This window comes from Epinephelus lanceolatus, chromosome 22, assembly GCF_041903045.1.
Source record: "Epinephelus lanceolatus isolate andai-2023 chromosome 22, ASM4190304v1, whole genome shotgun sequence".
Lineage (NCBI taxonomy): Eukaryota > Metazoa > Chordata > Actinopteri > Perciformes > Serranidae > Epinephelus > Epinephelus lanceolatus.
Genome location: NC_135755.1, coordinates 5,124,256 through 5,137,280, shown reverse-complemented (window position 1 = coordinate 5,137,280; position 13,025 = coordinate 5,124,256). Strand labels below are relative to the sequence as shown.

The 13,025-nt window shown below is 39.7% G+C and overlaps 1 protein-coding gene across 2 annotated transcripts in view; it reads right to left on the bottom strand.

Annotated features, from left to right (window-relative positions):
• Window positions 1–748: 748 nt before the first annotated feature.
• LOC117245910 (low affinity immunoglobulin gamma Fc region receptor III-A-like) overlaps window positions 749–13,025 on the bottom strand; it is a 14,591-nt gene continuing 2,314 nt past the window's right edge. Inside the window, exons 2-12 of one of the 2 annotated variants that reach the window (XM_033609516.2) lie at window positions 6,946–7,091; window positions 6,799–6,843; window positions 6,211–6,474; window positions 5,342–5,587; window positions 4,867–5,001; window positions 4,433–4,507; window positions 4,214–4,291; window positions 3,836–3,904; window positions 3,654–3,728; window positions 2,866–2,948; window positions 749–1,536 (exon numbers count right to left, since the gene is read on the bottom strand). In XM_033609516.2, coding sequence (XP_033465407.1) covers window positions 1,513–1,536; window positions 2,866–2,948; window positions 3,654–3,728; window positions 3,836–3,904; window positions 4,214–4,291; window positions 4,433–4,507; window positions 4,867–5,001; window positions 5,342–5,587; window positions 6,211–6,474; window positions 6,799–6,843; window positions 6,946–6,976 — 1,125 coding nt within the window. In that variant the 5' untranslated portion in view covers window positions 6,977–7,091 and the 3' untranslated portion in view covers window positions 749–1,512. The remainder of the gene's footprint in view (window positions 1,537–2,865; window positions 2,949–3,653; window positions 3,729–3,835; window positions 3,905–4,213; window positions 4,292–4,432; window positions 4,508–4,866; window positions 5,002–5,341; window positions 5,588–6,210; window positions 6,475–6,798; window positions 6,844–6,945; window positions 7,092–13,025) is intronic. The other variant, XM_078163937.1, reaches the window with a different exon arrangement.

The window sequence follows — 13,025 nt, the reverse complement described above, 5'->3', positions numbered from 1 at the left end:
ACAAAATTAGAATTAAGAGAAATTTCTTTGACACCTGCTAATTAGCCTTATTGTAGCCATACAATATTTTTCTTTCAGATTAACAGCCTTTTAACAAAAATGATGTCAAAAGCCACATTTTGTGCATAATCTTTCTTCCGTCTTTATCTGAGATACAACTTTTTCTCATATTGTTCCATAAAGACTGCAGCTCTTTGAATATGAGTCTGTCTCTTTTAATTGTGAGAATTTTAATGACTCAGCTGGATGGGAAGTTTAAAAAAACATTTTTTCTAACTCTCCACACTTGTAGAGTTCCTTTTTGGTCACATTGTCAGAGCTACATTAGTGGGTCATTGCTTATTTTATTCCAATTTACTATAAGTTTTCTGTTGTGCAACTTTCACTGCTGTTGAAGTGTGATATAACATGTAAGGACTTGTTTACGCCTTCAGTGACTGTTGTTAGACTAGCAGAAAAGGTTACACTTAAAAACCACAAAGGGTCTGACTGATGCATGAACTATTTTCAAAAAGGTGATGGGTTTAGAAAAGAAGAACCCTCAGGTCTTATGGAAAGCAAAAAGCTGTTGGGATTTTTCAGTCTAAATCAAAGTGGTGAACTGATTGACAGTGCCCTCATTTTTGGTCTGCGCTGACATGTTACATGGTCTAAAGTTATTTCCTATAGCATCATAACATAAACCTTAGTGTGTGATGAATAAACACAATATATGCCTTCATTTTTGTGGAAAAAAAGAATCCACACAAGCATAATAAAGATTTATTGATCAATACAGAATTATATCAGTATTGTGTTTAAAACCCTTTGACAGGAAAATATTTCTACATATACACGTTTGCACATACACATTACATCAGGCTACTCATCAAGAAATTGACAGTCAGTGTTAAATATCAATATATCATTAGCTATCATTTAGTCAGACAGAGATTTGACATTTTTCCCCCTGAACCTGTGACCTTATGAAAACGAAATAAATGCATCAATATGGCTTCAAGTTGATTGAGGCAGGTCAAACTGATGTCACAGTATCATGTTGGTGGTTGAACACAAGTGTATTAAAAGCTGCAGCAGCATCTTCTTTAACTGTTACACTCTGATGAAAATAAACACAATGCTGTGAGTGACGTCTCCTCAAAACTGTCCGATCAGTTCATCCAGCTGGACTTTAATTATTTGTGAAAAAAAGTTAAAAAAAAAAAAAAAAAAAAAAACAAGTTAATTGCATTAATAAATAAACATAAACAGTATTGCCTTAAATCATAATTCACAAAGTGGAAAAGTGCATGACTATATCATTTATTTAAGTGCATATATGTTCCTCATATTTGCTTTGTTACGGAGTAAAAAGAAAATACAGATGCAACATCTTGAAACATGAAAGGCTTGCTGAAGCTGTTTTTTTGTTTGTTTGTTTTGTTAGCCATTGAATTCCACAACAATACTCAAAGGAGATGACTGAATTTTTACTTCTTCCGTTGCGCACATTAGCAGGAAGTCTTCATTTAGTCAGGTGTCTCTGGTCTTTGTGGCCTGTAAGACAGAACACACAAAGATATATCTGTGGTAAAAATATTTCTAACTCAAGGGCCACTCACTCAGGTTTTTCAGAAGCTTTAAACAAACCCAACTAGGTGTGATCACCTGACCTAAGTTCTGTTCTTAAGTTCGTATGTATGTATGAGTCTCACGTCAGTCAGTTAAACTAAAGGTGGTGCCTCAAGGTTACTTTGAAGCTGGTAATGCTAAAGTCTGGAGCTCTGTCACCAGGCAGTTTGACTTTGCAACACAGGAGGGGCTCATCAGGGCATCTGTGTTCAGCAAACCATTATCTTATCATCCATCTATGGAGGAGGGGTGGCTATTGTTAGATTCATGACATCATGGCTTACATTTTCAAATGAAACCTAATATATATGATATTCTGTGTTGACCAATTGAATTCACATTTAGAGGAGCACACAATCAATGCAGCTATCATGTGGGGAATCAAGATCACTTAGAGAGAGTATTTAGTCAGATTAAGGCCCAGAAACACCAAACGGACATCAATGAACTAGTTGCAAAGGAGGCTGACAGTTGTGTCGCCTCATGTTATCTGTGTCTTGGCCACAATGTTACACTTGAACACTTTGCAAAGACTTCAGCCGAGAGCCAGTTACCCACATACATTCTGAGCCTGCATAAGAAGAAATAAGAAGTCGTCAAATACCACTGCTTTGTCAGCGATTTTGGTGTCGGACACCAACACCAAAAGCCAAGACAAGATGAAACCTTTTGTGGTGTTATGACACGGTGCCAGTTAGTTGGACAGCACCTGTCATTGCAGTATGACATGTGGGTGGCAACAGTTTCATGGTGTTATGATATGACATAGGATGGTGTCAGGTTGAAACGCTGCCGGGAACGACATAATATAAGGAGCTGGAATGTCCCTGTAGGGTTGGCAGGAGGTGTGGTGGATGGGTCCAACAAACCACTTCCTGAATGTAAAGCCAAACCATGATGTTTTTTTCTGAACCCAACCAGGTGCTTTTGTTGACATTGGTAGGTAGGCACTAATAACCTTACCTTATCTAACAAGTTATCTGACAAGTCTTGAGCTGTTTATTTGCTTTCCTCACCTCTGTTTCTCTTCTTATGCACTGAGTTGAACTGCTAATCAGAGTGATTTCATTTACCAATGGGGTCTGACTCTGATTCAACATGCTCAAATGCCCAGAAAGTTGCCACAGGGCCGACTAGTGCCAACAGTGGGGGACACACCGCAAAACAAGGGCGACCAACGGCCCACCAATGGCCAACTAACAGTTGACCTGGTGTGACAGGGCCTTAAGAGGACATTGTTGCTGTAAGTCTTACCTTCTGGACAGGTGCATAGAGAAGTTCTTCCTTGTTTGAATTGGAGTCTTTGGCTGCTGTGGGATGCCTGCTCACTGTGGATTCTGCTTTACAGACAGGGAAAGACACAAGAAATCTGATCATCTCAACAACAATTTTAATGAAATTGCCTAAAAACTCATGTAATTTTCAGGGCAATCCCTTGTTTCTGTAAAAACTGTCCTGATCTTTCATCTGGACAAACACCTTCAAGTCAAACTTTCCATTTTCAGCTCCACCGCCTCCCTCTTATAAAGAATACTAAAATATTCAGGGTTTTTTTTTTATTTATGTTTTCTTTTGTACAGCATGTTGATATTATGAGGTGTAAGAAAAACCTCTACAGTACATGATATTAGTGGGTGTAGGGTCATTAACTTCTGTGGGTGTTTTTTTTTCCATGAATAGATTAAAATTCACCCTGAAGGTGATCTAATATAGAGGTATTGCTTCAAAAATCTGCATTTATCACAGTGTGATGTGCATTGTTTTTAAATCTTTCATGTGTTTATTACAATTATTGCATATACTTTGACTGTATTGCAAATGTATGTGACCATCAGTGGGGTAAGTGACAGCAGAGGTCTCTCTGTTGGGGTCAAAATAACCATAAATCATTATTTAAGTCTACATGTTGATCTTTCTCCAGATAAAGATAATGTTGAAATGTCTGTAGCTGTGTTTCAGTACATGAGGATTTTGCAAGCATCAATAAGTGTATGGACATTTTCTTAGAAAATTGTCCAAATACATTGTAATAACATACGCACCATGTTGGAGAGCTTTTGGAGTCTGACTTATAGTCAAAGTAGAATAAACAGATTGAAATGAAGACTCATCCTTATCTGATGGGAACAAACATCAGTTAGTAACGGACACACAGTCAGATAACCTTAAAAGAGCACGTTATAAATACTAATACTGACAGATTGAAGAAGTCAGAGCCACTCACGTTTTTCAGCCCGTGGTTTTCTGGTGTGGTTTGACCCGAGGCTCAAATTATCAGCAGCGTCTGCAGCGTCTAAAACAAAACACCATGTGTGACACACTGAGAGGACACAAAAATAATTCACACATCAGTCTTGTGGTTCAGCACGTCTCAACCAACATGTCAACTGCCACTTTCAACATGAAGGACAGCAACAAACAAGAGCCCTTATTGTTGTTCTTATTTTCTCCTCGGTTAACCTCATTAAAGTTTTTAAAGTTCCACTTTATCTCTCAAAGTACCACTAATGAAGACATCAGTTGTCTGCTACAGTCCTCTTGTATTCCTCACATCATGTTAAACAAAAATAACATAGATATATAAATAAAAAGTAAAGTAAACCTTTGTGTTGTCTCGATTTTGTGAAAACGACTGCATACGTCACACCGTCTAGATCGTCTGCAGCGTCCTCTCCATTGACTGAAACATAAAACACCTTTAGGGTGATATTTCATCTCCATTCTTCAGTCACTTAGTTAAAAAAAGAAAATCAAAACTTGCACAAAGCAATAAAATCTGAGGCATAGTAAACAATAACTACAATGTCAAAGTTGCACTCACATTTTTGATTGTCCTTAACTGCGCGTGATGCTGCTGTTGGTGTCTTTGAGGAAACTGATGGACAGAAAAGCAAAACTAGAGACAAGGAAAAGAAGACATTTAAAATTTCGTCTTTTGAAAACACTGACAATATTCCTTAACAACTCTGATGACTGTTTCCTTAGCTTTGGACAAATGCCATAGCCAATCAAAAAATACAACATACAACTGCATTAAGATGGAGAGTAAAGGAGGGAGCAGTGCTTACAAAGGGAACATCAATATTGAGTAATTGTCCACCAGGTAACTGTCTCAGAGGCTTTATTCAGGACAGTTCAGCATTTTATTCCTCTTGTATGACTTTGATGCTCCTTGATATTAAAATCCTAAGTATAGAGATTACTAGATAAACATCTTTGGAGTTATTTTACATAAAAGTAGTTTATTTTCTTTACCTCTGTGTTTCCTAATATAAAGGAATCCCACCACCACCAGCACCAGGGCCAATATTAAAATGGTGATAGCAATCCACAGCAGGATGGGGACGTGAGGGACGTTGGAGTCATCTGAGAGAGTACCTTGATGAGGTGCTGTAACATTACAAATTACACTACTTATGGGACTTTAATTTCAAAAAGAAATTTTAAACATGCAAAGCTGCAAAACATTCATATCTAAACATGCATTAACATCTGGAAATATGAAAGATTTGCAACAGGGAGCTGTTACATGTTAGCCCAGATGAATCTAGAGTTTTTAGCTTTAGCAGCTGATATTTTCAGTTTTTACAACACTTGCAAGCACATTCCTTGTCCCATTCCTTGTTCCCAGTGCCATCAAAATATATAATCCGCACACATCCTACCCATACATATTATTTGCGAACATTTTATCTTTATGTTGTTTTTTATTTTTACTGTCATGTCTCACCTCTGACAGCCATCCAGCTCTCTGGTGATTCTCCAGCTCCAGAGATGTGACACTTGTAGAGTCCTTCATCAGACTTGGAGACGTTGTGGATGGTCATCTCTCCTGTAGAGCTGCTCCTGATGAGGAGGCCATCTTTGTAGAAACCAGCTGAGGGGTTGGTGGACATCTTCTTGTTTTTGCAGTGCAGAGTCACAGCATCCCCCTTCATCACAGGAAGAACAGGACTCTCCAGGATCACTGAACCAGCTGAGGAACATGTCCGTAAATGTTAGCCATATGTTTCATGTACACACCTGGAGTTACTCACAATAGTAAACTGATAAAATCAAACAAGGAATATTATTATTTCTTTTTTTTAAGATTTTTTGGGGGGCTTATCACCTTTCAGCTCCTGCTGAGGACTCAGCCCACATGGGGTGCACACTCTACTCACTGAGCTAGAGGTCACCCCAAACAAAGAATAATTTAATACTGTGACAGATATATCAACTTCCTGACACATACAAGAACAATATCTGGCTACAAAAACTAAAATTTGTTAAATCAGTCAATACTGATATTTTACAAGCGTAGTATGCTTTGAAGTATTTACAGGAAGAGTGAAAAGGCCTCCCAGCCAAAGATTTACAAGCATCAGTACCAAAGTTCAGCAGTTATTTTATGCTTAAAAACATTTCAGATATAACCAGTGCTTTTATGTCTTGCATTGTTCTGAAAAAAATATAAACTTGCTCATCTGGAATCTGTTGATTGTAGAACAATAAATTGAAATCAGTCAGTTGCGTCTCTTACTGGATGACCTGGATTAGAAACCTCAGATAATTACAAATTCAAAATAGATAGTGGCTTTAGAAACCCAGTAAACGTACCAGTGACAGAGATGTTGACACTGTTGCTTCTCTCTCCTCCTTCAGTCTCACACCAGTATTCTCCACTGTCTGATGGATAGACTCTTCTAATAGTGCAGAAGGACCCTGATGATGTCTGCGAAATATGACATGCTGGATCAAACTCCTCAGTGTTCCTGATCATTCTCAATTTAGTCGAGCCACCAGGCCCTTCACAGTCAAAAGACACAGACTCATATTTAAAGTGCTGCAGTCTGTCTGGAGTGATACGAAGAAAAGCTGCATCTGAAACCAAGACAGAAATTGTAGTGTCACTGAAGAAACATTCAGAACTGGACAAATATGATGTCCGTGACATTACAACATTAACAAAATCTTTGTAGCTTCCTTCACCTTGTGACAGATTAATCTGGGGCTTTTTGCAAGATGTATTTTGATATTTGCAAGCGACATGGACAATGATTAATTAAACTGAACTTTTCACAAATACAACAATAAACATGTGGGAACTTAAATCACAGACACAAAGACATATTTTAGACGTCCTTCAGACCGAAAAAATTATGTAAATGTTGCAAGTGTCTTTAAGATTTTATATGGGTCACTCACCACTTTTCTCAGTGTCACCATTTAGCAGAATAAATCCAAGCATCACTAGATAAACAAAGGAGCTAAGTCAATTATCAGACATAGATGGCTTTATGTACAGCATTTAAGACTTAGAAAAAAGACAGAAGCCTGAGGTTCAGTACTCACACAGTCTGAAGCAGAGAGCTGTGACCTCCATGGTGTCTTGCTGCGGACTGACTGAGCACCAGACTGAAATACCCCTTAAGCATGTCAGCGAGAACTTCCTCTTCCTGTTCAGTTTGTTTCTGAACCATACCTCTGTCTCTTGTGGTCTGTAAATGTAGCACTTGAAGAAGATCAGCATATTCGACTAAAATGATGTATTTGCATGATTCCTGCACATTTTCTTGTTGTCTCCACATGGTTGAATGCACTTATTCTAAATTTCTTTGGAGCATTAGTGTTAGCCTAATGTCTCAAGACAGATTCTGCAATTTACATTGTAGAATCTGTTGGCAGTCCTGTGTGAAAGACGACTAGAGAGGGGGGGATGGCGGGGCCTTGAGTTTGAACGATGCTGCACTTTAGCCAATCACAACGGAGGGGGCGTGGCCGAGACGTGCAGGTGTCCCCAGGAAATGTGTACCTACAGAAACAGCAAGCTCCGCCACCATAGCGACCGCTCCACCCAAAACGCCGTCTCGTCAATGTGATTTTTTTTTTTTTTCCCAGCGGATGTCTGAGTTACAACGTGATTGAGCTAACTGGAGTAGTTTCATGTTGTATCCGACAACAGGAGGCTTTTAACAGATGACGTCCTGATGTTAGCTTTGCTGCTAGTATTAGCTGTCCCTGTCAGCTGCAGCCACTGATGCTTTCTAGACATTGTGATTTCCCATAACTGAATAAATACCACACATAGCAACACAAAACTGCTTTGCTAGCTCAATCATGTTGTAACTAAGATATCCTCTGGAAAAGATATTTTTTTCACGGACCGTTTATTGAGTTATTACCTTATTTTTATACAGTCTATGGTTATTACAGACACCGCTAATGGCTAACGGTAACAGCTAACGGTTAGCCCAGCTAATCTACGATAACCATGGTAATTACAAAACGTGCACACAGAAATAGTAATGTTTGTTCAGTCATTGTGTTTATAGACTTAACAAACATCAGATTAGTCTACACGGTGATATAGTGACGTGAAAAATGTGATATATAGCTAAACTGGTTTTCTACCCGAAGTATTTGTAAACAACACAGCGATTCCCTGGGGGCACCGCCAGAAGTGAATAGGGGGCGCTATAAACATGGGAAATTTATATCTCCTAAACGGCTATACCAATTTTTAGGAAATTTGGTGGGTATGATGTAGGGCCATTCCTGAGGCCATATGTCTAAGGAAGTCATGACTGGTCGAAGTGGGCGTGGCTTATTACAAGATAAAAAACAAGCGCTGTGAATTTATAGAGTACATGTAAAATAGGAAACAGACCTACCATACCAAAAATTGCGCATATACTCCACTAGGTGGCGCTATAACAGATGCAAATGCATTTTCTCCTGTAAATTCACATTTTAAATCACACATTCATAAGCTTTATATCAACATGTTCCCTAAATTGAGCTGGACTTTCTGACAGAGGCCCCGCCCACTTCTGCCACACATTTCCTTCTCTAAGTCGCTACACATCCAAAACCTACTTTTTCAAACTCCTACAGATTTTGCCAAAACTGCATGAAACTTGGCATGTCGACTCTCGAGATGGGCCTGATCTAAAGTTATCAAAAGAATTTTGTCTGGTCAAAAAATTTGCGAATTATTATCGACCAAAAAAATATTTGGTAGCTAAAATATACATATTGTTGCATATTTTTGTCAGACTAAATTATATCGACATGACAGTTAACACACACAGAAGTCGTTCAGAGGCTCTGTGCCAAATTTGGCCCAAATTGGCCACTAGTGGATGCTGTAAACCCAGAAATATCATGTTTATAAAAGTAAATCGGATTTGGACAAAAATTGGTGAGGGTGATGTGGGGACAGTCCTGAGGCGAGCTGCAAAATTTGGTAATGATTGGTCAAAGTGGGCGTGACTTATTGCAACAAACACATTCAGCCTTTAGTTCTACCAATGCACTTCCCAATTCGGTGAATACTGCAGCTCAGACTTTGGCCTGTGTCCTGACGCTCGCCCTGAGCCTGTCATCCTTTGGGGCTGACTATCGTGGGCTCCATGGGGCGTGGAGGCCGAGTTGCGCGGGGAGGCTTGGACCCCGTTCATAACTGCTTGCAGTTCTAGTTATTATTATTACGAACATTTAATCCCCAATTTGGCCCCTTTCCCAAAGTCAAAAACTCACCAAATTTGGCACATGCGTTTGGTCTGGCAAAAAATTTGATATTTCGGCAGTGTTCTATGTGGACAGGGCCAAATGGCGATATAGCGCCCCCTAGAAAATTTGGTACCTTGAGCCCCGCCTGTGAGTTTCACCTACACGCATGAAAATTAGTGGGCTAATAGAACATGCCAAGACGCACAAAAAATCCTCTTGGACCCATGCCGTAAACCCAACAGGAAGTCGGCATTTTGATTTGAATTTTTGACATGTTTGAACAAACTCCTCATAGGGATTTTGTCCGATCGACTTCAAATTTGGTACAGATCATCCTGAGAACATGCTGATCAAAAGTTATTAAAAGAATTTCAGTAGGTCAAAGGGCGTGGCCGCTAGGGTGTAACAAATTTTGCCAACTTCGTTTTCTCGCCATCGTATTTCAAACGGCTCTCACGCCCACATACTTGATCTCAGCAGCTTCAAACTTGCTGAACATGATGATGGCTCTGCCCCGAACGACCAGATATATTAATATCCCACCTTACTCATAGCGCCCCCCGGTGGTAACAGGAAGTGACCAGGTTTTACTTTAACATGTACTGATGACACAAACCTGACCCCATCAACTTCATTCCACTTCTAATGCATGCAGAACAAGTTGGTGAAGCTACCTTATGAACGCTGTGAAGCTATGTCTAATGGCCTCCGTGTGGCGGCGTGGCGACTATCGATCTCTCGCCACTAAATACGTTTGGCTTTTGATGGCTTCAACGACCTCATCTCCTCATGAAAATTGATACACAGGTCAAAAATGGTGAGCTCTTACATCTGATAGGGGCGTTGCCCATGGGGGGTACAAAATGCCTCTATAGCGCCCCCTTGAAATTTTCAAAAACCCCTCCCCAGAGGGGTTTTTTGGAGTAGGAAGATGAAAATTGGTACACATGTGTATGTTGCCCAGACACACAAAAAAGTCTTTGCCACAACTGGTCTACTCCAAACAGGAAGTCGGCCATTTTGATTTCAACCTTTCATTTTGGCACCGATTTTGTGATTTCGACAACTTTGTATTTTAATGAACTCCTCCTAGAGATTTTGTCCAATCAACTTCAGATGTGGTATAGATCATGCTGATCAAAAGTTATTAAAAGCTTTTCTGTATGTCAAGGGGCGTGGCCTCTATGGCGCTGCCATATTTGATGCATCGCATATTCGAGCAACTCTCTCTTCCACATACTTCATCCTAACTGCTTCAAAATTTCTGTAAATGACAAGAGCCCTGCCCTGCACGCCTCCTATTCTCATACTCACTCTAACTCATATCGCCCCCTTGTGGAAACAGGAAATGCCATATTTTTATATTGATAAACACCAACCTCATACTCAATTACATTTTGTGGCCACGTATTTATTAAGTTGATGAATCTCCACAGTGTAAGTCAGCATGCTGCTGGCCCCTCACGATGGCGCGGTAGAGCGAGGGCCCGATCACAGCTGCTTGCAGCTTTAATTATTATTGTCATTTGTCCTACTTTGTTATTTTATGCATCCTTTACAGTATTCTGAGAGGAGAGAAGGATGTGAACTGATGCAGTCGCTGTCACATGTTGTATCATTACAGGTATGATTAGGAAAAAAATATATAACCACTATACAATCATTTCAATTCATGCTTGACCATGTTGATCATGCTGTTCATTTTATTTATGCTCTATAGAAATTGTATTAATGTTTTGTTGTACTGCTTTTGTTTTTTCTAGGTGTACCAAGTAAACTGTCAAGTCTCCATAAAAATGCATAATGAAAGCATAATGATGAGACAAATGCAGTGATGGACAGTAACTAAGTATATTTACTCAAGTAGCTACTGTACTTAAGTACAAATTTGATGTATTTTGGGTATTTCCATTTACTTAGAGGGAAATACTGTACATTCTACTCCAGCTACATTTATTTGATAGCTATAGTTACTGTTCAGATAGTTTGTTTTATATGTTGTTGTTTCATATTTACAAGTTGCTGTGTGTTGTTATAGATCAGACTAGTGCACCAGTGACAGGTGTTAAAATTAGTTTTACCATGACAACATTTAAATGCTGCTCACATGTAGCCTACGCTGATCAATAATACTCAATACATATTCATGTATATGATGATCACAACACTTGAAATTGGGTCACTCTGCATCATGAGTACTTTGAACTCTTCATTTGAAGTAGTCCTACATTCTGCTGACAATACCCAGATACTTTTACTCAAGTCAGATTTGGTATGCAGCACTTTGACTTGTGACTGAGTTTCTGTTCTTTGTTGTGATATTACTACTTTTCCTGGGTACTTTGTCCACAACTGGACAATCCTCATCCTCCGCCTCATTCTCCACTGCATCTGCCCCCTCAGCTGGGCAGCCTCCTCCTCAGCCTGCAGTTACAGCAATCCTGCTGCAATAACTGTACGAAGACGCCTTCTCCGATCCATGTCAATTGTTGATTTAACTCGCCAATGCTCATGCTTAATAACCACCAACTCACCACAAACTTTCCCCTCGCACCTGGCTTTTGATGACACATAATCAGAAGCCAGGTGTGGGAATTGGATATAGATTAAATATGATGAAAAGCCAGCTGTGGGGAAAAGGTTTTATGAGACATTTTATGAAAATATTTTGGCTATTTATATGTTTTTGTGTGTCAATTATATATGTTGAAACGTTAAAAACATATGCATATTAATTTCTTACAATGTCTATGAAAAGCCGCAGGGCTGGGCTGTGGTTATATTGTTTTATTCTAAATGCATGTATACAACACAGTACAACAGCCAAGGCGAGCGGAGGTGGTGACATCATCAAGTTTGCTGCTGTTCCAAAAGCAGAAATGACTGTACTCCCATCCTCATGTTCTTGGGAAGTCTGGACTCTTGCGTGGACTTGCCAAGTCCGAACTTGCCAAGTCCACAAGTCTGAACTGCTGAACTTTAGTATTGAGAAACGGCTTTAGTCTTGCTTGCTCCACCCTAGTGTTTCCCACCACACCCTTGTTGTCAGCCAATCCCCATTTCCCTCCTCCTATTGCCTGTGTCCACCTACTCCAGCTGTGTCTCCTTCTTGTGATTACTTTTCTGTGTATATACCTGTGTGTTTCACTTTATTCCTCATCAGTACGTCCGTGTTCATCTCCGTGTTCATGGTGTTGTTCCCTGCTCCGTTTCCTGCCTCTGGTCTCTTGTGTTCTGTTTTGGATTTCTTTCCTGAGTTCGTCTCTGTGTTCATCATGTTATCCTGGTTGGTTTTCACTTTAGTTTTTGGTTCTTCTTTCTTTTGGACTTTTAATTACCTGTTTTGGATGTTTTATTTTTATCAGCATTAAAGCTGGTTTCCTGTTTCAACCTTCAACCTGCCTGCTGCTCTGCATTTGGGTCCTTCCTGAACTGATATATGACAAACAGGGGCTTGAGACAGAGCCATGATCTGTTTGGAGACCAATAACAAGTTAAACAAACACACACATTTAGATATAAAACATCAGGAAGCATCACATGAGGTGTGCTTTTTAATCTGGTGGAAGGATTTTTCAGTCAAAGCTGAAACTACAAAGGCGTGATGGATTATAGTGTGACTCCAACACAGTTTACAAACTGTATGATAGTCCTGCCACTGTGAGGTGAACAGACAGAATGTAGCAGGGTTCTCAAGTCTCACTCTTTGAGAGTGTGACACACGCAATTTACCCTTTTCACACTTTAACCCGCCACACCTGGTATTTCTCATGCATAAAAAAAAAATATTATGATAACGCCCGCCAAGTTACACTGTTGTATATGCAGTGGGACGTGTTGCGAGACGCTGTGGGTACTGTAGAGCTCAACAGGCGCTTGTAATGCTCCAGCCAATAAAAATAAGACACAGCTACCTATCA